The following is a 25,068-nucleotide window of genomic DNA, read 5'->3' as shown; positions in this document are numbered from 1 at the left end:
ACCTGTTCACCTTTGCTCATCTCTCTAAGGCTGTTCTTTCCTCCCTGGCCTACACTTTGTTGGGTAAACGGGGCTACAGAAATCCTGAACCAAGAGAAATAACACCGAACACCCTGGTAACCAACTGGTATTGACAAAGACAAAGGATGTAAGGAAGAGGCAAGAAGGTGGTGAGAGAAAGATGGCGGAGGTGAAAGGAAGGGACATGCCACTTGAGGGGTGGCCGTCCTCAGAGCACAGTCCCACACAGGCAGCAGTCCTGGAGGCTCTTGAGCAGGGCCCAAGGGTCTCAGGTAGCTCCTGTTGCAGCAGACTGAAGTCCTTGTAAAGAAATCATTCCCCATCTAGGACCATGGGGTTCTGCAGACCAAACTGAACAGAACACGATCTCACAATAAAAAAATTACCTTTTCAAGGACACAAGCTATGGGTGATGTCAGTAGAAACAACAAAAAACAGACTTGGATCCTCAAGGTTGCATTCAAACACAGAATAACTATGTGTGAAATGTTGGGTGAGGTGGCGCACACAAGAGAAAAGATAAAATAAAGTCGGGGAACAAGAGAATACAAAAAGTTGCTAGACATATTTGGAAAAAAGTAAAGGTTAGAAATAAGAATTACACTGGGAATTAAAAAAGTGGTAGGCTAGACACCATTAGAGAATCACTTCACTGGAAGACTGATGATCCAAAAAGAGTTCTCACAACATGGAACTAAAGGACAAGGAGATGAGAAACTTGAGACAGAGTGCCAGGGGTGAAGAATAGAATGAGATCTATTGTCAGTCTCACCAGAGGTTCAGAGAAAGACAACAGAACAGTAGAGGGAATATGGAGATAAAAACAGATGAAAATGATCAGACAGGAATCTAAAATGACTAACACGCTAAGGGCTCTAATGGAAAAAAGTACACAACATGCATGAACACATGGACCATGTGAGCAGAGACAGGGAAAGAAATGCAAGCAGTAAAAACAGTGTAAGAGAAACAGAATGGCAGTGACAGGCTCAGCAGTAAGAGTCTGTGAGTTGCAAGACATGGCAACAGTACTACTCAGACGACATGCAAAGAGGGATGAGAATGAAAAACAGTAACAAAAATAATCCATCACCACCAAAATAGAACAAACATCCACAAACTGCAGGACAACTGGCATGCTACAAGGAGAGAACAAAGAAATATTTGAGCTGGGCGCAGTGGCATGCCTATAGTCCCAGCTACTCAGGAGGCTGAGGAAGGAGGATCACTGGAGCCCAGGAGTTCAAGGCTACAGTGAGCTATGATCCTACCACTGCACTCTAGCTCTGGGTGACAGGGTGAGACCCTGTCTCTAAAAAACAAAGAAAAAAGAGAAATATTTCAAGTAATAATGGCTGAAAACTCTCCAAAATAAATGACAGGCATCACGGATCTGAGAAGTTCAGAGAACATCAAGTAGAATAAATGCCAAAATAAATAAATGCCAAAAGCTACATACAGGCATATCATATTTGAACTGCAGAACAACAAAGACAAAAGAGGATTTTGAAAGCAACAGGGGATGAGGAGGGGGGACCTACAGAAGAACAAGAAAAAGAATTACAGAGAACACCTGTCAGAAACCATGCAAGCAAGGGAAGAGTGGAGTTAAATATATCCAAAGTGTTGAAAGAAAAAAAAAACCACCAACCTAGAATTGTGTATCCAGCGAAATTATCCTTCAAAAGTGAAGGAGAAATAAAGACTTCCTCAGACAAACAAAAACTGAGGGAACTCATGGCCAGCAGACCTAACCTGTAAGAAATGTCAAAAGATTTTCTTCAGGCAGAAGGAAAATGATACAGGTCAGAAACTTGGATCTACATAAAGAAAGGAAGAGTACTTAAAGAGGAATAAATGTAAAATATCTTATTTTACTTATTACTAATTGATCTAAAAGATAACTGTTTAACATAATTGTAACAATTACGTTGGGTGATCAATACACGGATAAGTGAAAATAATGACAGTAATATCATAAGGACTGGGAGGAAGGGATTGGGAACATTCTGTTAAAGCCTACCTGTTTTACATGTGTTATTTGAAGGAGGGCTTAGACCAGTTAAAAAATGTATATTGTAAACTCTAGGGCAACTACAAATATTTTTTTAAAATAAGTAAATTGAAATGATAAGAGAAGAGATATAATAGAATCATAAAATGCTCAATTAAAAGTGAAGAAGGCAGACAAAGAAGCTTCTGGAAATAAAGAGAAAACAGTTACTAACATAGTTGATGCTAATCCAAACACATTAAAAAACAGCTTTATGAATGGTCTAAATATACCAATGAAAAGACAGAGATTATCAGAGCATATCAAAAAAACAAAGCCAGGTGAGGAGACTCACACCTGTAATCCTAGCACTCTGGAAGGCTGAGGCAGGATTGCTTGAGGCCAGGAGGAGTTTGAGACCAGCCTAAGCAAGAGCAAGACCCTGCTCTCTACAAAAAATAGAAAAATTAGCTGGGCATAGTGGCGAGCACCTATAGTCCCAGATACTTAGGAGGCTGAGGCAGAAGAATCACTTGAACCCAGGAGCTAGAGGTTGCAGTGAGCTATGATGATGCCATTACACTCTAGCCCCGGCAACAGAGTGAGACTCTGACTCAAAACAAGAACAAAACCAAAACCAAAACAAAAGAAACAAACACACAAACAAACAAACAAACAAAAAAAACGAAAAACAAGACCCAACTATACATGTCTACAAGAAACCTACTTTAAATATAAAGCCCTCAATAAATTAAAAGTAAAGGAATGGAAATAGCCAATGAATCAAAGGAGAAATCACAAGGGAAATTAAAAAATACTGAGAGACGAATCAAAACAAAAACATAATACACCCAAAACTTATGGGATGCAGTGAAAGCAAGTGCTAAGGGGAAAATTTATAGTTATAAATGATTCCATTAAAAAATAAGAAAGATCTGAAATCAATAACCTAACTTTACAACTTAAGGAATCAGAAAAAGAACAAACTAAACCCAAATCTAGCAGAAGGAAGGGAATAGGATAGGTTAGAGCAGAGATCAATGAAACAAAGAATAGAAAAATAAAGAAAAGTCAGTGAAAACCAAAACATGGTTCTTTGAAAAGATCAACAACACTGACAAACCTCTACTGAGGTGGACTAAGAAAAAAAGAGAGAAGACTCAATAGAAATGAAAAGTGGGGACATTGCTACTGATTCTACAGAAATAAAAGGGATTACAAGAAAATATTATGAACAACTGTACGCCAACACACTGGATAATGTAGGTAAAAATGAAAAAATTCCAGAAAACACAAAACCTACCAAGACTAAATCATGAAGAAATAGAAAAATCTGAGCAGACCTATAACTAGTAAGGAGACTGAATTGTTAATCAAAAATTACCCAACAAAGAAAAGCCCTAAATCTGATGGCTTCACAGGTCAATTCGTCCAAATATTTAAAAAGAAGAATTAATATCAATTCTTCTCAAACTTCCCAAAAAATTGAAGAGGGAACACTTTCTAGCTCATTTTATGAGGCCAGCAATAGTCTGATACGACAACCAAAGACACTACAAGAAAACTATAAACCAGAATCACTTATGAAAACTGATAAAAAAAAATCCTCAACAAAATTCTAGCAAACTGAATTCAGCAGCATATTAAAAGGATCATACACCATGACCAAGTGGGATTTATTCTTGGAATGCAAAGGTGGTTCAACATATAAAAATCAATCAATGTCAACATACCACCATTAACAGACTGAAGGAAAAACAGCACATGATCATCACAACTGATGCAGAAAAAGCATATGACAAAATTCAAAACCCTTTCATGACAAAAACATTCAACAAACTAGGAATAGAAGGAAACTGTCTCAACATAATAAAAGCCATGTATGAAAAACCCACAGCAAATATCATACTCAATGGTGAACAACTAAAAGCTTTCCCTTGAATATCAGGAACAAGGCAAGGATTACTGCTTTCACTTCTATTCAACTTAGTATTGGAAGTTCTAGCCAGAGCAAGTAAGCAAAAAATAAAAGGCATCCAAATTGGAAAGGAGGAAGTAAAACTATGTCTGTTTCTAGATTGTATGATTTTACGTGTAGAAAACCTTACAGATTCCACACAAAAAAATTGTTAGGATAAATAAATTCAGTCAAGTCATAAAATACAAAGTCAACACTCAAAAATCAGTTGCATTTCTATACACTAACAATGAACAATCCAAAAAGGAAATTATGAAAACAATTTCATTCACAACAGCATCAAAAAGAATAAAATACTGAGGAATTAACTTAACCAAAGAAGTCAAAGATTTATACAATGGAAGCTATAAAACACTGTTAAAAGAAATTAAAGAAGATATAAAATAAATGGAAACACAACTGTACTGATTGACTGGAAGACTCAAAATTTTTTTAAATGTCCATATTACCCAAAGTGATCTATAGATTCAACGTAACCTCTATTAAAATCCCAGTGATGTCTTTTGCAGAAATAGAAAAACCCATTCTAAATTCATATGGAATCTCAAAGGACCCTGCATAGCCAAAATATCTTGAAAAAGAGAACCACCCTGGGACTCAAACTTACTGATTTCAAAATCTTACAACAACAGCCTGAGCTAGAGCAAGACCCCAACTCTACCAAAAATAGAAAATATTAGCCGGGTATGGTGGCACACGCCTGAAGTCCAAGCTATTCAGGAGGCTGAGGCAGCAGGACTGCTTGAGCCCAGGAGTTTGAGGCTGCAGTGAGCTGTGATGAGCCCACTGCACTCCACCCAGGGTGACAGAGTGAGACTGCCCCCAAAAACAAAAACAAAACAAAACAAACAAACAAAAAAAAAAAACAGGAAAAAATAAATAAAAAACTCACTACAAAGCTACAGAAATCAAGACAGCCTCGTCCTGGCATAATGACAGACATATAGACTAATGGAGCAGAATAGACAGCCCGGACATAAATCTTCGCATATATGGTCAAATGATTTTTGACAAGGATGCCAAGACCATTTAATAGGGAGAGGACAGTCTTTTGAACAAATGGTACTGGGAAAACTGGATAGCCACATGCAAAAGAATGAAGTTGGACCCTTACTTAACACCGTATAAAAAATTAACTCAAAATCGATCAAAGATCTAAATGTAATGCCTAAAACAAAAACATAGATAAAAAACCTTCACAACACTGGATTTGGCAATGATTTCTTGGATGTGACCAAAAGCACAGGCAACAAAATAAAAAATAGACAAATTGGACCTCATGAAAACAAAAATGTTGTGCATCAAAAGACACTATCAACAGAGTATAAAGGCAACCCACAGAACAGGAAAAAATATTTGCAAATCATATACCTGATAAAGGTCTAGTATCCAAAATATACAGAGAAATCCTAAAACACAACAACAAAAAACAAGTAACCTGATTCGAAATCGGGCAAAGGACCTGAATAGACATCCTCTAAAGAAGATATACAAATGGCCAATAAGCACATGAAAAGCTGCTGCTCAACGTCACTAAACATTAAGAAAATGCAAATCAAAACTACCATGTGATACCACCTCACTCCTCTTAGATGGCTACTACTAAAAAAAAAATCAAAAAAAAAAAAAACCACCAGAGGAGAGGCATGATGGCTCATTCCTGTTATCAGGAGGCTGGGGTGAGAGGATCGCTTGAGGCCAGATGTTTGAGACCAGTCTGGGCAACATAGCAAGACCCCATCTCTACAAAGAAAGTAAGAAAAATTAGCTGGGCATAGTGGTGCGTGCCTGTAAGTCCCAGGTACTTGGCTGACGTGGGAGGGTCACGTGAGGCCAAGAGAATTACTCTTCAAGTCTTTTTAATTTCAAGAAAATAAATTTTTCATAGTACTCATCCTAAATATTTTAGATACTAAATATTTATCCCACAATGGCCAAAGTATGAATTAAAAGAAGAATTACAAACACAGTGACATAATGGCTTAAAGGCAACAACTGTGATTTTACCACATCAGGAACTTCTAAAGGTCCAAATGATATGGACATAGACGTACCTCTCAATCATCTGTGAGAAACCTCCTCCAATGTAACTGAAGAGAAATCTGTGCTATTCTAATATGGCTCATTAGTATTCTGGTAGGTGCCTCTAGCAATCCCCTCCAGGGTGGTTAATGCATTACACATTTAGATACAGATGCATCAACAGCATTCAACTCAGTCAAACTACCTCAAATCACACAAACTAATTGTGCAAGACCAGGTAAGTGATGATGCAAGCTTGTTTAGAGAAACAAACATTTTAATACCAGGTATAAATGAAATATTTTGCCAAGTGCATTTTATTTTTCCAAATAAAAATGGCCTCCAACTAATGTATTTTAAATGAATTGAATAGTCGTGACTTTGCAAAAGTGGCTGAAACGAGGCTTAATTATACATTCCTAAGTTTCCATATGACCTCTACTACATATGGCTTGACCTCCATATTTGCCTTTCTACCTATGAGTCTTTCAAATTTATCTACAGGATTCAAGTTTAACAGGTGTCAAAGGAACAGATATTAGAAATGATGCTCCTAAAATACATTTTTCTTCTCCTTTTACTATAATACAGACTACCTCTGGCTTCCTGAGAAAAGGCCAAAAGTCAGGGAAAAGAATGTTTTTAACTATACTGTCCCAACAGACTTTGGGAATAACCAATTTCACTACTTTACTTGAATATTTTTAGGAACTAATTCTTGACCAGCAAAAATATATAACAGAACATTCTATAATCTTTTCTTTGGACTAAGAAATAGAGCTCTATTCAGTTAAGAATAGGGAGTCAAAAACTTCCTAACCATACACATTTGCCCAGAGGAACGCAGGCTGCAAACCAGGTAGAGACCATGAGAACAGCCTGGCTTTGACTATACACTGAAATACACCATTAAAAAAGCATTCTATTAGTAAAGACATCATTAAATGTTCAAACTAAGCAATATTCAGTCTAACAAAATTTAAGCATGAATTTAGTGGTTGTGGCAAGTAATTATAATAGAATGTGACAAACTTATTAAATTCTCTTCTAAACCCATGGTCATCAATCTCCCACCTGTGCCCCTCCACAGCAAGCACACAACAAACTTCACTATGGGCTCCATATCCCCCACTTCACAGTGACTGGGGGGAAAGTTGTGGGGAGAGATCATACATGTGGTCCAGGAAACCCCTTCCATGCCATCCCTTCCAGTTAAGAGTCACTGTTTTAAATAATAAATTAAAAGAGTTTGGGGAAAATTCTACTTTTGGTTGATTAGAGCTAACCTTGAACAAGAAAAACTGGCATAAAGGAAAATAAAAATCAGAACTATGGTGAGTCAACAAAGGTAAGTTCAAACAGCTAGAGAGGCAAAGCTATATGAGGGCCTAAGAATAACACCAACCTAAAATTTCACTGCACAGTCTAACATATTAAATGTATGCATGGGATTCTCTGAGAAGAAATCCATAAAAATCAACCTTTTTCTAGCTCCTCACTCCACTTCCTAAATGGGCTCTTAGCACACCTGGCTTCTGGCAGCCCCTCCTATCTGCCCTCTGGCTTCCCGCAGGGCACTATGATCTTCTATGGAGGGACACTCAGGGTTCCTCCTTTAGGCTTGCATATTTCTACAAGGCCTTAATTTTCATGCTCAAGAAGCATAATCACTATAGACCCTGTGGAGCCCAGCCAATGTTAGAAGACTTGTGCTATATTCAAATTATTTTGCCCATCACTTTAAGAAAATGAGCAAGGCCTTGGAAGGCCATAGGTAGATAATTTTGGAATTGTGTGGAAGTATCCCTGAGTTTAACCTATTAGCAACATCATCTGAAGAACTGTTTACTTTCTAGTTAATTCCAAATGAATTAAACCATGACCTTCATAACTGTTTTTAATCATTGTTTTTACAAGTGTAAAAGTTCAAAATTATAAGTACGTAAGAGATTATGGGGACAGGAAACATTTGCAGACCTTCTTATCAAGAGCAGATGCTGTCCTAAGCAAGCTGCCAACTTATTGATTTCTGTTTGTTTAAATATGTACTCCTGTAGGATCCTAGCGATGAGTGAACTTTCAGGCCCTTTCTCCCCAACTTACCTTACTGTGTGTGAAGGGAGGTGCTGCGTACAAGGTGGGGTGGATAAGGGGGCGTGGCAGGTGTGGGACAGTGTGCAAAGGCACGTGTCCATGGATGTGGGGGTAAAGATGCAGTGCGGGGTGTGTAGGTTTCTCTGGGGTCATGAACTGATGGCCAGGAGGAAGGGCTCCAGCTGTCATTGCGGATGGTGTCAGTCCAGAAGCTTCTTGTTTACAAACATGACACTCACAAGTGTTTGGAGCTTGTTCAGCCTAAGAGGAAAGAAAAAAAAAGAACTTAATTATTTAGTGAACAAAGAATGGTATGAATTAGTCAGTCATATTCTGCTGAGCATTTACAAAGCAAATGCAAAGGAAACAGGGCTTGTCTGGACACCCTGAGTTGACCAGGGCCCTCCTTGTAAGAAAGGAAGCACCCTAAGACCTGGGACTGACGAAGCTGCAAAGAGAGGAAAGGTGCATTTCACTCCGCAGTTGGGTGTCCACTCATGTAGAAGCCCCTAGATCTGCGTTCTGTGCCTGATGCAGAAAATTTCACTTCCCAAATCTGACCAGGGACAAGGGAATTGGTGAAGTTCACAGAGCAGAGAGGTAGCTGGGACCAAGGAGAACAAAGTCATCAGATGGCTATGCTCAGCTGGGCTCATGCTGCTGAATAAATTGTTACACAGAGATTCTCCAAAATGAAGCAGAGATGGGACTTCCAGCTAAGGTGGAGTGAAAAGATTGGTGGCTCCTCTGCCTCAAAGCAAATGTAAAACTGAACACAATTGTCAAAGGCAACCATCCATTCTGAGGCTCTGGAAATTAGCAAAAGGAAAAACACTGAGAAGCATTTATTCATGCAAATCAGCTAGAACTTCAGGGAGGAACAGCAGGACTCTGGCCTTCTTGACTGGGACCCTTCCGGCTCCCTGCACCCTGCATTCCACCCCCAGCTCAGTCAGGAGTGGGTACAGGAGTTCCATGAGAGCAGGGTTGCCAGTGAGAACCAGCCCTGCTGCCAAAAGGGCAGCCCGAAGTCAGGAGGAGGGTGAAGCAATAAAGTAATGTACTCCCTGTTAGTTTGAGACCGGGATCCTGGTTGGGGTGAGCAGCACAGGAGACAGAAATACAATAGGGAGAAGCTGGAAATGAGAGAGCCATGTAAGCATTCCTTAAGCTGTCCGAGCTGGCTAGAAGACCATGGTGCATTCACAGGGGAGACCTCAGAGGCCAAATGAAGGGGCCACCAAAGCCAACTTGAGAACTGACTGAGCACTGAATATATCAGCAAACACTGGAGCCCCTGTGGGTTCAAGGTGCACAGGCAACCTCTGCCCAAACCATCAGCTGTCCAGTAAGCCAGGCAGCCATAGGGAAGACCTCTAGAAGCCAAGCTAAAAAACAAAAAGAATAAAAAATGTGAGCTGAGACATCTGCAGCCACGTATGTGGGAAGATAAAAATTATGCAAATTAAGCCCAGGAAAGTGAAAACAAGACAAAAATAAATGTCTAGTAGACATTTTAAATGTACAATAGAGCAATAGAGTGAGACCCCCAATCTCTCTAAAACAAACAAACAAAAACACTTAAAGGAGTTACACTGAACCTGTTCTGGTTGGGGGGGGGGGGGCTTGCCTAATTCATTAATCATTCTTTGCACAATTAAACTCTGTGAAATTTAAAAAACACTGAAGACATTTATACATAAAGACTGAGAAAATTAACTGCTAGCAAAATGGTCCTGTAAGAAATATTAAAGAATGCTGGCCAGGAGTGATGGCTCACACCTGCATTTTGGGTGGCTCCCAGCATTTTGGGAGTATCGCTTGAGGCCAGGCATTCAAGACCAGTCTGGGCAATACATCAAGACCCTATCTTTACCAAAAAAAAAAAAATTAGCCAGGCATGCGGTGCACACCTGAAGTCCTAGCTACTCTACAGTCCCAGCTAGTTGGGAGGCTGAGGCAGGAAGATCGTTTGAGCCCAGGAGTTTGAGGCTGCAGTGAGCTATTATAATGCCGCTGCACTCTAGCCTGGTTGACAAAAGAAGACCATATCAAAAGGAAGGAAGGAAGGTGGGAAAGGGAAGAGGAAAGGGAAGGGAAGGGAGGAGGAGGGGAGGGAAGGGAAGGGAGGAAGAAAATTAAAGACGTCCTCCACTTGAAAGGAAAAAACATGACAACTCAAATCAACAGAAAAAACAAAGAATGCCAGTAATGTTAAGGGAGCCAGAAAATCAGAAACTATATAAATATTTTCTTCTTTGCTCTTACTCTTAGTCTTTCTAAACATCATTAAATTGTAGGAAGCAATAATTATAACATATCATTGGGTTTATAATACATATACATAAATGTAATAAATATCTAGAACAGTAATAGTATAAAGGAGGAAGAAGGAAATTGAGCTATATTGAAGCAATATTTATGTATTTTACTGAATTCAAGTGGTATTAATCTGGGGTAGATTGTGACAAATTAAGATGCAAACCCTAATTCTTAAAGAAGCCACTAGAAAAATAACTAAGAAAACCATAAATAAAGAATGAACAGAATTAAAATGGTACACTATGGCCATACTGCCCTGAATGTGCCCAATCTCATCTAAAATGGTACACTAAAAATTTCATTTAATAGTGACAAAGGCAGAGACTGACAGGATAAAAATGCAAGTCCTAATCAAAAGATTGAAAGATAAATTTTAGATTCAAAGGCACAAAGAAGCTAAAAGCAAAAGGATGAAAAAAATATAACATGTGTACAATGGCCAGGTGCGGTGTGGCTCATGCCTGTAATCCTAGCACTCTTAGAGGCCGAGGCAGGAGGATTGCTTGATATCAGGAGTTCAAGACCCACCTGAGCTACAGTGAGACCCCGTCTCTACCAAAAATAGAAAAAATTAGCCCGGCATGGCGGTGCACACCTGTAGTCCCAGCTACTTGGGAGGCTGAGACAGAAGGATCCTTGAGCCCAGGAGTTTGAGGTTGCAGTGAGCTGTGATGATGCCACTCACTCTAACGTGGGCAACAGAGCGAGACTGTCTCCAAAAAAAAAAAAACCAAAAAGTATACAGTAACCCAAGAAGCTGGCCTGGCTATATTAATATCACATAAAATGGACTTTAAGATAAGAAATATTAGTAGAGAAACATTTCATAATGACCAAAGAGCCAATATATGAAGGAGATATAACAATAATACATTCAATGACATCATCCCTAAATGCATAAATCAAAAACTGTCAGTATTGAAAGGAGAAATAAATAATCCAACAGTTATACTTGATGACCTCAATATGCCTCTCTCGGTAATTGATATAACGACTAGACAGAAAATCAGTAAGGATATATGCTATGGTCTGAATATTTGTGTCCCTCTAAAATTCATATGTTGAAATCCTAATCTCATACCAGGAGGTGGGGCCTTTGGAATGCTCTGCTCTCATGAATGGGATTAGTGCCCCTGTAAAAAGAGGTCCAAGAGAACTCCTGTGCCCCTTCCACCATACGAGATTACAGTGAGAAGACAGCTGTCTATGAGGAAGCAGACCATCACCAGACACCAAATCTGCTGGTGCTTTTATCTTGGACTTCCCAGTCTCCAGAACTGTGAGAAATAAATTTCTGTTGTTTATAAGCCACCTAATCTATGATATTTTTATTATAGCAACTTGAACAGTCTAAGACAATACAGAAGACTTGAACAACGCCATCAACCAACTCGATCAAACTTTCATTTATAGACTACTCCACATCATTAAGAGCAAAATACAAATTATTTTCAAGTACACATAGAACATTATCTAGGAGAGACTATGTTAGGCCATAAAACAAGTCTCAATAAATTTGCAAGCTCTGAAATCACTAATCACTTTTGTTTCAACAAACTAGAAAAAGAAGAGAAAACCAAACCCAAAGAAAACAGAAAGAAATAATGAAGATCAAAATAGAAATCAATGAAATAGAAAAGATAAAAACAGAGAACAGTAAGAAAACCAAAACTGGTTAGGTATAAGACCAACAAAATTGTTTAGCCTAAGTGAGGGGGTAAAAAGGAGAAGATAAAATTATCAAATTAAAGAATTAACATCATCACAGACCCTGCAGAATTAAAAGGATTATAAGAATATGATAACTTTATGCCAAGAAATGAGACAATTTAGATGAAATGAGTAAATTCCTAGAAGCGCAAAAATTATTAAAATTGACTCAAAAAGAAATAGAAAATCTCAACAGACTTATTACAAGTAAATAAAAGTTGAATTAGTAATTACAAATCTTCCTACAAAGAAAAGACCACATCCACAGAATTTCTCTGGTGAATATCAAATAATTAAGAAATTTCAATCTCAGACAAACTCCTTCAGAAAACACAGGTGGGAGAAACACCTCCCAACTCATTCTATGATGCCAGTATTACTCCAGTATCAAAGCCAGACAGAGACATCACGAGGATAGAAAACTACAGACCAATATCTTTTATTAACATAAATGCAGAAATCCTAACAAAATATTAGCAAACCAATTCAGCAACATATGAAAAGGATTATATACTATCAATAAGTGGTATTTACCAATAACACAAGGTTGGTTTAATATCCTATAATCTATTGATGTGATAATCCACAGTAAAAGAAAACAGAACGAAAACCACAGGATCATCTCAATAGATTCAGAAAAGGCATCGCAAAACCAAATACACATACAATTTAACATACAAACTCATGATAATACTCTCAAGAAACCAGGTGTAGGGCAGAATTTCCTCCACCTAATAAATGGCATTTATGAAAAACCTACAGCTAGTATCACAGTTAGTGGTTAAAGATTAAATGCTCTCCCCCTAAGATTGGGAATAAGGCAAAGATGTCTGCTTGTACCACTTCTACTTAATACTATACTGGGGATTCTAGCTAGCTCAAAAAGGCAAGAGTAAGAAATTAAAAGCATCGAGATTGGAAAGGAACAAGTCAAACTATCTCTATTCGCAGACAATATCATTTTGTATGCAGAAAATGCAAATCTACCAAAATCCAAAAAAAAACCCAACCCTGCTAAAATTAATAAACGAGTTTAGCAAAGCTATACAACACAGATCAATGTATGAAAATCAATTGTATTTCTATACATTACCAAAATTCAACTGGAAATCAAAATTAGAAAATATCATTTACTATAGAATCAAAAAACATCTAATACTTAAGAATAAATTTAAGAAATATGTTTAAGACTCAAAGACTGGAGATTTTTAAAAACCCTCTGAGAGAAATTAAAGATGATTTAAGTAAATGGAAAGACACAGCATGTTTAGACTGAAAGATTCAATTTTGTCAGGACTGTATTCTCCCCAAATTCATCTGTATTATCCTACAAATAAAAGATTGTGCCCAGAGGATTTCACTGATGAACTCTAAAATATATTCAAGAACTCACTGCAATCCTTATCAAAATCCAAGCAGGCTTTTTTGTAGGAGCTGACAAGTTGACCCTAAAATTTATGTGGGAATACAAAGGATTTTGAACAGCCTAAACAATTCTGGAAAAGGTCTACCAAGCTGGAAAGCATGCACGGGTGGGAAACCACATGTGGCCTTCTGGGTCCTTAAGTGTGGCCTTTTGACTGAATCCAAATTTTATAGAACAAATCCTTTTATTAAAAGGGTGCAGCAAAGAAAGATGAAGCTTTTCTTGCTTCTTTTGGTGCTTCAAAAAGAACAATCTTAAAATCAGAAGGCCGCAGTTTCCCCATCCTTGCACGGGGTAAGGACAGAGAGATCAAAAGAACAGTGTGGAGAGGCCAGACACAAACCCCTCACGTTTATCATCCACTGATTTCCAACAAATGGCTAAGGCAGTTCAACAGGAAAAAGGATGGTCCTTTTGACAAACAGTACTGAGACAACTGGATAGCCACATGTGCAAAAAGGTGAATTTAGACCCTGACCCACCATAAGCAAATACTGAGTGAAATGGACCATAAAACTAAAGAACTAAAATAATAAATCTTCTAAAAGAAAATAGTTGTGTATAAGGCAAACCTTTTTTGGATGACACATCAAAAACATGATTCATAAAAGAAAAAAAATCAATAAACAGAAATACATCAAAACTAAAAATCTTTGCTTTTCAAAAGACATCATAAAAAAACTAACAGCTATGCTACAAACCATGAGAAAATACCACAAATCATACATTTTTGATAAAAGACTTATATCCAATATATAAAGAACTCTTATAACTCAATAAGATAGAAAAGGAAACAAATAGCCCTTAAATACATGGGCTCAAAGCCCATATATTTAAAAGCATGCTCAACTCTCAACTCTACCTGTAAAAACTGAAATGAAAATTGAAACCACAAATGGTTACCATTTCTTATCTATCGGACTGGCAAAAATCCAAAACTGTGACATCACTCTCTTTTGGGGTTTAGGGGAGGCCATCGTGGCATCACTCAACTCCACTCACAGATGCTCTGACCCAGTAAACCCACTGCTGGTGACCAATCCTGGGGATATATCTGCTTATGTATAGAATGTCAGATGTTACACAATGAATAATTTATAATGGTCAAAGAGGGGGGGCGATTAATACAAGTGCCCATCAGTACGGGACTGAAAAGAAAAAACAAAACTACAGTATGTCTACATAATGGAATACAACTAGGCTAGTAGTACAGAATGAAGAAGTGCACTGTACAGACAAGTATACTGTCAGGATATACCGCTAAGTGAAAAAGTAAGGTATAGAACAGTGCGTACATTAGTATAAGCATTTTTTATAAGAAAGGAAAAAAATAAATATTTGTATTGGAATACAATAATTAAATAATACTGATTGTTGGGACTAGGAACTGGTGGTACACAGATGCTGGACAGGCAGGTCGGGAAAGGAGTGGACAAGAACTCTCAATGTACACCTTTCAATGTCACCCTTATTGTTTGACCCTTATATTTGCATTACCTATTAAAATGAATCAATTAGCCAAGTACTTTGACCTTCACTTGTTCTCCCTGTCATTTCAAAACTGCTTATTGAGTAAGTGTTATAAAACTGAGTCCTTAAGAAAAAATAATGGTCTAATAAGGTAATCTCAACTTCGGTTAACAGAAAAATAGATATCAAACAGAATCAAAAAGCCCCCTTATATGGCCGGGCGTGGTGGCTCACACCTGTAATCCTAGTTCTCTGGGAGGCCGAGGCAGGCAGATTGTTTGAGCTCAGGAGTTCGAAACCAGCCTGAGCAAGAGTGAGACCCCGTCTCTACTAAAAATAGAAAGAAATTAATTGGACAACTAAAAATATGTAGAAAAAATTAGCCGGGCATGGTGGTGCACGCCTGTAGTCCCAGCTACTCGGGAGGCTGAGGCAGGAGGATCGCTTGAGCCCAGGAGTTTGAGGTTGCTGTGAGCTAGGATGACGCCACGGCACTCTAGCCTGGGCAACACAGTGAGACTCTGTCTCAAAAAAAAAAAAAAAAGCCCCCTTATAAAAACAAATGTTTTCTGAAATTTTAACATTCCACTATTTTATTTTTCAAAAAATTCTCTTTGCTTCTATACAGACAAAAAAACTCCACGTCACCTAAACATGGGGAGCTACCATGGGATGTCACAAAATCAAGACTGATGATTAGATTCAATTAAGAGAAACAAGATTAAAATGGGGGTTGCTTATAAGTATGCCTCGATCCTCTCTAGTTCTAATCTTCAGAAATTACTGGAAATGTAATAATTTTGTATTCAATAATGCTCGTGTTTAGAGAAAATATACACAGAAAGAGATCCTTGGTAAAACAGAAACTTCGAAAGCATAAAATCCCACCTGCTGTGTTGGGTGAGATGGGGGTGGACTGTCCGCCTTACTCCCCTCAGCCCGGGGGCTCCTGTTTCCCAGGTCCCCATCTTCACCTGGAGCACCTGGGGGCTCCCCGCTACTCTCACCGTCTGCGTCTTCATCGTCAGCTTCCGAAGAACTACTACTGGTGCTGCTCACCTGAGGAGACTTTAAAGACAGCCTTGTGTAACTTACACTTTTCAAAACAAAAGAATATAAAGACTTACATCAGACCACCATTTGATGTCACCTATTGTCACTACTGCATACCTCCTCTTTTAGGGCCACGCTTCCCCCACCGCTGTGGGACTCGCTGTGGATTCCATTCATGCTGGCCGCCACCTCAGCATCATCATAGCTACTCAATGGGTAAATGTCGGCAAATTTAGCTGACAGTGGTGCCACATCCTCATCATCACTGCAACTGAGACAAGCAGAGACGGTCACCATGAGGCTGTGAGACAAGCAAGGATAGCAAATGAACCACCTCCTAAGCACAGACATTCCTTTACAGATCATTGTTTTATGTCAAGTGTCACTCATACTACTTAACAGCTCTTAGTAACCTGAACACAAGAAAAATACCAGGAAGATGAACATTTGTGCTATTTGGCAGAATAAAAACAAAACCCTCCACAAGTAGAAATATTAAGGAAACCACAAAAATTTAATCAGACTGACATTACATTTCCATTTGACCCAAAGTTCAATGGTACAAAGCTAGGGTACCCTCTCTGCTACTCCCAAGCAAAGTTTTTGATTAAAATTAAAGGGGTACAGAGACCAACCTTAGGTCTTCGGTGTTTGCTTTTATGATCACAAAAATTTCGGAAATAGCCAGTTGAACAAAACTGTAAGACACTTATGTGACAAAATACTAAATTTTTTTTTGCTACAAGGCCAGTCAGGGTCTGGTCAGTTACGATCTTAACTAAGTATCAGCTTTTGCAAGATACCTAAGCAATGGGCAAATGGAATATTTACTAAAAAACAAAATTTTAACAGATTTCGAGGCTTCCACCTAAATGTATGATTTTCTGGAGCATACAAAGAGCTGACAGGCCAGGTGCAGTGGCTCACACCTGTAATCCCAGCACTTTGGGAAGCTGAGGCAGGAGGTTCACTTTAAGCCAGGAGTTTGAGACCAGCCTGGGCACCACAGCAAGATCCCATATGTACAAAAATAATTAGTTGGGTGTGATGGTGTATGCTTATTGTCTCAGCTGTTTGGGAGGCTGAGACAAGAGAATGGCTTGAGCCTGGGAGTTCAAGGCTGCAGTGAGCTGTGATCGTACCACTGCACTCCAGCCTGGGAGACAGAGTGAGACTCTGTCTCTATGAAAAAAGAGCTGGCACAGAATTCACAATTCAGTGAAAATGGTTCAAGGCAAAACCATAAATGGATGTCCCAGAGTCCACAAAAACATGCCGCTGAGTCTGTCCATCTTCAGCCTCGGTGCGCATGACTTCCTGAAAGTAAAAATCCCAAGAATTGCCTATCTCACAGCTTTAAAAGGAATGTCCAGGATTACCAAGCTCAGGCATCTCTTCCATTTTCAAGAAAGCAAGATTCAACACACTACAAGGTATTACAGTCTGGAGCTAATGGGAGGGAAGCATCACCAGCACCCACCAGGTGAAGGGTGCTCAGGTCTCCCGAGGTCCCATGGCACCTGAGGTAGTCAACATTTACACCCATTCCTGAGGTATTATCATCGCCACAATTTGCAGATGAGGAAACTGACGTTCTAAAATGAAGTAACTCAGCCATTTGCTTCACCAATACTAGCACTAGTAAGATCCAGAAAGCACTTCAGTATGGTGACTAAAATTACACTGTTCTTTTTAACCAATTCAGAAAAGGCACCAAGAAAGAGACAACACAAACCAACGATAACGTCGGAAAATTTCAAATCATTGCACTTTATATTTGGAAGACACTAATCACAAGTTCTCGAAGGCCCACATGCCCAGAGAGCCTGGGCTCCCCTGACCAGCTGTAAACAGTCCCCGTCCAGGGAGAAAGGATCCCACAGCCAAGTCCTTCCACCACTAAATGTGACACAAGACCCCATATGTGACATTAACATCTAAGACAAATGAACAGGGATGAAATTTTCCAACTTAAGTTTTTTATTAGTTTATATATGTTTAATTTCTGTATGTTTCTGTAAGAAGTTGGGTAAGAGCAAGCTGCAAAACCCCCTTAACACCCTTTCTCATGCCCTGGAGAGCACAGGGTTTCTAAGGCTATAAAGCAGCCTGTGGTCTTTGAATGACACTCATGGAGTTTAGACCAGTCCCTTTAGAATTATTTTATGTTTGGGAAAGAACCCAAATTGAGAACTTCAGAAGACTCTGAAGGAAAATGTCAGAGTTACTGAGAGAAACCCAGATGGAGGGAATGAACACATGTCAGTCAATCAGAGAGATCTGAGAAACACTGAGTAGCCAAGATTGAGGCAACAGTCCCATCCACTGGACACCTCCATGAGACACACGATACCTGCATGCTCTACAATACATACATGTAACATTAACCTAAGTTTACTTAACTACATAGATCCATATGCAAACCATTCCAGAAATAAGCATGCAAAGCCTCCACAAATAACAGTCACAACTGAAGAAACTGGTATGAGCCACCTACCGCATGAATTGGTGACAGCTGTACAGCCACCTTGCTAATATGAAATGTACTTCTAACCATGCGAGAACATGGAAAACAGAAACTTCCAATTGCTTGCTAAAGTGATCATGTCAGTTCTTAGCAAGACATGGAACAGCAAGGATGAACACTAAGCTGAGAGAGAGGCAGGACAGACAGCTGGCTGGCCACACTCCAAGCAAATGAGGAGATGTGAGGCCAGAATTAGACAATTCCCTACATACCAACATGTTTTTTATTTACTGGCATTTCATTTATGTATATATATTTGAGACAGGGTCTCGCTTTGTCACCCAGGTGGGATTGCAATGGTATAATCATAGTTCATTGTATAGCTTCAAACTCCCAAGCTCAAGCCATCCTCCTGCCTCAGCCTCCTGAATAGCTGGGACTACAGGTGCATGCCACTATGCCTGGCTAATTTTTTGTTGAGATGGGGTCTCACTATGTTGCCCAGGCTGGTCTCGAAATCCTGGCCTCAAGCGATCCTCTCACCTCAGCCTCCCAAAGTGCTGGGATTACAGGAGTGAGCCACTGTGCCTGGCCAGGCATTTAATAATTTACCATATTTTTTTTTCAGGTAATGAAATAGTGTTAAAGTTTGGGTTTACTGATTTCATCTTTTAAAAGTTGCTTAAAAATACTAAAGGTCCTTTTTCATAAAAAAAGCACAATGCTGATATTTATAAATTCTGTAGATATTACTGTCTATGTCTCATTATTGCATTACTTAAATTTCTGAAACTTTATTACAAAGTCACAACTTACAAGGCTGGTGCAGAGCCACTGTCCGTGCGGATGAGCCTGGGGTGTTGTTGAACCGTGATGGGCGAGCTGGAGCCTGACCCTGAGCTTGCTGACGACACGCTCGGTGGGCGCATCTCGGGGAGGTAGTCAGGAGCAGAGTCCACTTGGAGTGGGAGCTGGTGAATGTGGACATCATCAGCAACAGGTGGATCCATGATACCACAAGTGAGGATGTGTGAGAGGCTGCAGTCATCGCAAGCGCACCTGATCAGGAATCAAGGATAGTTACCAAGACAGCCAACAGAGCAGGTCAGTTCTGGACCTCTACTTGGTTCAGCAAAGGTCCCACAGGCCTACAGCACTCACACAGCACTCCAGGCTCACCTTCTCCTGTAGTTGCAGTTGGGGCAGTCAGGCATGCTCAGGCGGGACGACAACATGTGCCTCATGGTATCCGTAAAGTTGTTCTCACCAGCCACTGTTTTTTTATTAGTTAACTGCAGGAAATTACAAAACAATGGTTTAATTTTGCAAGATACTTCCCCATTGCGTGGTTGATATTTTTTAGTTAATTATGGTAATATGTATTATGCTCATTGAGAAACCAGTGGGCATGGCTTCCTCAAGTGGGACAGAACCTGGAACCAGGGACAGCAGACCTGGAATCTGCAGCAGCCAGGGGCTGAGCCATGCAAGTGCTCAGGTACCAGGAGCCCCCAAATGCTCATCTCTGGCAAACACTCTGTAACATACCTTCCCAACAGACACCTGGAAGGCAGGGCTGCCGCAGACACCCAGGCTTCACCCTCTGCCATGTGCTCGGTACTTGTTAAGCACTAGGAACGGAGCTGTAGGAATGCAGGCTAGCACATGGGGGAGAAAGGGTGAACCTGGGAGCTACCAGGGAAATGGCACCTAAACTTCCAGCCAACTAAGTGAGCATCTGGATTCAAAGAAGAAGGAACTCTGGACCAGCTTTGGCAATGAGACAGGTGGCAGCAGGAGGGGCCACTCAACAGGACAGGACACATGCAAAACAAGGGCAGGCAAGTGAGCTAAACATGGGCACCACCAGTATATCTGTGGTGCCTGGAGGAGACCACAGGAGTACAAAAGTAAAGGCAGATGCTGGGCCGAGGGAAGGGCATCACATACTTAAGGAAAGGCCGAGGGAGCGGAGCTTGCAAAGGAGACTCAGAAAACGTCAGAGAAGCAGGAAGAGAGTCATTGCAGCAGGTGGACAGGTGATCAAGGGGAGCAAGTTTCTAAATGAAGCCAAGTGCCCTGAGACCAACCACAGGGAAGGTCACCGGCAGAGGGTGAGTAGGGCATGCTTGTCTGGAGAAGGCACTGCCAGGAAGAGGAAGGCAGGGGAGGATCTGTCAGCCACACTGAGGACAGGGCACCAACACTATCTGAAGGTCTGAGTACTCTGTCTGGGGAAGCTAGGCCCCAATCCCAGCTCTGTGACACAAAGCATCATCCTTAACCTCACCATGTGACCCTTCTCAGGTGTAACCTGGAGTTAGCACCACCTGCCTCGTAGGGGATCATGGGGACTCAGGGCAATTTCGTCTGTTCAATACCTGGGGCCACCATGGTCTAGAAAGGTCAGGCAACAAGCATGCATTTTCCTTGAGGAGTATATGGAAGATAAGTAAATAGGTAAAGAAAATTAGTTCATCTTGAGGTTAAAACAGCGCCTTGGACAGTGTTTTAACACTGGCGGATATAGCATGCGGTCCTCAAACGTTCTAACGGAGCACGTTAATGTGTGAAGGAGTCATCCGCTCTGTAACAAAGGATTTCTCTTCCCTTTAATTGTCCCCTTTAATGACATGCTTACCTGCTCTTCGATGAATCTTCTTTGTTTAAAAAGTTCCCAGTCTTCTGTTAACATGCGCTGTTTGGTCTTCATTGTCATCTAGTAAGGAGAGACAAAAAAACAAAAACAAAAAACAAAAAACCTTATTGTCAGCAACAACTATACAGGACATTTTCAAGGGGATATTTTCAAAATGACATAAGAGAAACATCATTTGCAAAAAAAATATACAATATTACACATACATTACCAGGTATTCTATTTCACCATTGTACTCAAAATCATCACAAGTACTTTTCTTTTTTTTCTTTCTTTTTTTTAGAGACAGGGTCTTACTCTGTCGCACAGGGTGCAGTGGCATCATCACAGCTATTGCAGCCACCAACTCGGGCACTGAAGCGACCTCCTGCCTCAGCCTCCCGAGTTGTTGGAACTAAAGTTGTGTGCCACCACACTAGGCTAATTTTTAAATTATTTTTTTTGTAGAGACAGGGTCTTGCTACATTGCCCAGGCTAGTTTCAAACTCTTGGCCTAAAGTGATCCTTCCCCCTCAGCCTCCCAAATTGCTGGGATTACACACGTGAGCCACTGCACCCAGCCTATTTGGAAATTTTAAAAAAATAGTTTAAACTATCAGAGAAGAAATTAAAGTTGAAATTACAGTCTGTTTAGAAATAACTGACAATGAAAGCCCCACAAATCAAATTTTATAAGATGCACCCAACAAGTATAATAGAAGAAAAGACTGAAAGTGTTCAACTTAAGAAACTAAACAAAACTAATAAAGCAGGAAGTAATTAAAGGTAAAAGAAGAAATTACTGAGAAAACAGATGCAGCAAATATGATCAATAAAATCAAAAGTTGGTTCTCCAAACTTCTTCCAGGGCTGAACAAGGGGAAGAAAGGAAAAACAAAACAAAAAAGCCATCAGGAAGGGGAAAGGACACACACATACGAAAGAGATTCTTTTAAACCACAAGAGAAAATCTCTGTACGAATTTATACTTTTTAAAATCTAAAGTAGAACTGCAAACAAGTGGCAGCCCATGGGCTATTTTGTTGGACCTGCTTGATGCTTTTTAAAAACTGAATTGATATTTAGAAATTTTTGAGATTTCATGTAATAACCTGGATTTCTGGCTTTTCTTGACAACTTAGCAGTTCTGGTGGACCTGTGAGGAGACAGATGGAACCAAGTAGAGACTACCTCTAATGGACAACATGTGAGCACATGGCCCTTCACCACCCCAACAACCACCCCACTCCACCAGGGCCTCCCTACCACTGAGGGCAGGGGGAGCTCCTTTGGAATGTGGAGGAAGTGCTCTCTCTCCCTGAACAGAGGTGTGTCTAAGTGAGAGTGAGTGACAGCCCATAAGCACCATGGGAACTCCGGGAGCTGCCAAGTCACCCATGAGCTTACGACACTGTATGTAAATGATGTGGGTAACTTCCTAAGCAAAACTCAATTTGTAAAAGTGACTCAAGAAGTAGAAGAAAACCTGAAACAGATTAATAAATGTAATATCAACTGAAAAGGTAGTAGAAGATCTATACTCTGTTCTTCCTCTATAAAAAATCAATCAGGTCCCGAAGATTTATGGTAGGTTCTAGCAAATCCTTCATGGAACAGAAAATTTAAATTATTCCTTGCCTGGTGCAGTGGCTCACACAGTAATCTCAACAGTTTGGGAGGCTAAGACAGGAGGATTGGTTGGGCCCAGGAGTTTTGAGATCAGCCTGGACAACACAGTGAGATCCTGTCTCTTAAAAAAAACAAAACAGCCAGGGTGGTAGTGCACACCTGTAGTCTCAGCTACTCAGGAGGCTGAGGCAGGAGAACCATTTGAGCCCAGGAGTTCAAGGTTGCAGTGAGCTATCTTCACACCACTGCACTCAAGGCTGGGTGATGGAGTTAAGACCTTGTTTCTAAAAAACTTTTAAAAATAAAATCAACTCTTCCTGAGAAATGAAAAAAACACAGAAAGTTTCTCAATTCATTCTATGAAGCTAGCATAACCTTTACACAAAACAGACAAGATCTCAAAGACCAAAACTCAATTATATCTCATAATATACATATAGAAGTCCTAAATAAAATATCAGCTAACTAAATCGAGTAATGGAGATTAGAGATTATAATCGAGCGGGGTTCAATACAAGGAACGTAAGAATGTAAGAATGTCTCAAGATTAGGAAACCTAATTTCTCAATTCATATAGAAATAGATAAAAACCATACAATCAAATCTGACATCCACTGCTATTGTTTAAAAAAATAATAACCTAAATAAACTAGAGATAAAAGTAATTTGTTAAAAAGTATCAGAAGTCTGTATGGCAAGCATCAAAGTTCATGGTGGAACATCCAAAACATCCCCATTAAGCTGAGAACAGACAAGGTATCACCACCAGCACTCTTATTCACATTGGTCTGAAGGTTCTAGTGGAAGGCAAAAAAAAGTTCAAATGCTGGAAAGGATATGACAAAACTATCATCTTTTGTAGATGATACCATGATCTAGAAAACTCAAGACAATCAACTCACAAACTATTAGAGTTAACAAGGGAGATTGGTGAGATGACTGCTTTCCTACTTCCCAGTATGAACTCTTTAGAAAATTTATTCCCCCATTAAACATGACTAAAACCGTAAAATACTGAGGCATAAAATGGGTAAGAAATGTACACACAATAAAACCATATGCAAGATTCAAACAACAACCTAAGAAAAGAGCCACATACCATATTCTTGAATAGGAAGACTCAATATTGGTGCCACTTCTCCCTTATCATTATATATGTCTGCAGTTTTGGAGAAAATATTTTTCTTTTTAAGTAGCTATTACTATTGTACATTTAATAAAACAATTTTAAATGAGCTAAAAAAATCAGGAAAGGTAGTTGCATTTTTTTAATCTTAGTACAGAGGCTCAAAAGAGTTGTTTGATAAATAATGACATCAATAAAAACCTCTTCTTTGACCCTCTCCTCACATCCTCTGGGTAAATTATTTTTTTGCAACAAATGTGGGTACCTGCAGGCCTGTATGTTGTATCAAACAACAAAGAAAGGATGAATTTTTAAAAAAGAAACAAAAAATAATTGATTTCAGAGCTGTCGGTTCTCTCTTCACCATATTTATGAATAGAGAATCAATTATTTGACAAGTGTTCAACATTTGGAAACCTCTGAATTAGTACAAAATTTCTAAAATGCTACTTGATTAGAAGCAACTGATCTCCATTCAAAGGGTTTCACATTAAATGGCTTATCAAAATAGTTCCAGAGGAGACTGAGGTGATGTGGCCATAGCCACAGAAGGCCCAAGAGCCACTCGAAGCTGGGAGAGGTAGGGAGAGTGCTCCCCCAGAGACTTCAGGGAGCATCGTCCTGTCCACACCTTGATTCTGGACTTTTGGCCTCCAGAACAGTGAGAGAGTAAATCTTAAATCTCTGTTGTTTCAAACCACATCCACATGCACACACACACGCACACATGCTTCCAGAATGACTATTACTCTCTGGATGCTACTGAAGTGGCTCAACTTCCCAAATCTGTATTAATGACATCTTAGTTTCTCATGGTTACTTGATAGGAGAGTGAAAATAACAATGCATCTTCTAGTTGCTTTAGTAAAGAGACTTTTTTTCTTTGTAAAAACAACTTAACATGCAATTTTATTTTTACTATTATTTTTTTCTTTAAATAAAGACGGGGTGTCACTGTGCTCAGGCTGGTGTAGAACCCCTGAGCTGCAGTTATCCTCCCACCTCGGCCTCCCAGAAAGCTAGGATTATAGGCATGAGCCACTGCACCAGGCCATGACATACAATTTTAAAGACATTCTTATTTCATCTTTACTTTTTAAGTGATACTGTATTTTCTCC

The 25,068-nt window shown here is 39.6% G+C and overlaps 1 protein-coding gene across 4 annotated transcripts in view; it reads right to left on the bottom strand.

The window, feature by feature from the left end:
• Positions 1-25,068, bottom strand: part of FAM193A (family with sequence similarity 193, member A) — a 100,221-nt gene that overhangs the window by 41,436 nt on the left and 33,717 nt on the right. For all 4 annotated transcript variants that reach the window (XM_012650651.1, XM_012650654.1, XM_012650653.1 and 1 more), the window contains exons 7-12: positions 21,198-21,275; positions 19,736-19,848; positions 19,373-19,615; positions 16,207-16,360; positions 15,925-16,104; positions 8,118-8,369 (exon numbers count right to left, since the gene is read on the bottom strand). In XM_012650651.1, coding sequence (XP_012506105.1) covers positions 8,118-8,369; positions 15,925-16,104; positions 16,207-16,360; positions 19,373-19,615; positions 19,736-19,848; positions 21,198-21,275 — 1,020 coding nt within the window. The remainder of the gene's footprint in view (positions 1-8,117; positions 8,370-15,924; positions 16,105-16,206; positions 16,361-19,372; positions 19,616-19,735; positions 19,849-21,197; positions 21,276-25,068) is intronic.

Source organism: Propithecus coquereli, unplaced genomic scaffold (assembly GCF_000956105.1).
Source record: "Propithecus coquereli isolate 6110/MARCELLA unplaced genomic scaffold, Pcoq_1.0 Scaffold337, whole genome shotgun sequence".
NCBI lineage: Eukaryota > Metazoa > Chordata > Mammalia > Primates > Indriidae > Propithecus > Propithecus coquereli.
Note: the sequence above shows the minus strand (reverse complement) of the source record. Positions and strands in the feature narration are given on the sequence as shown.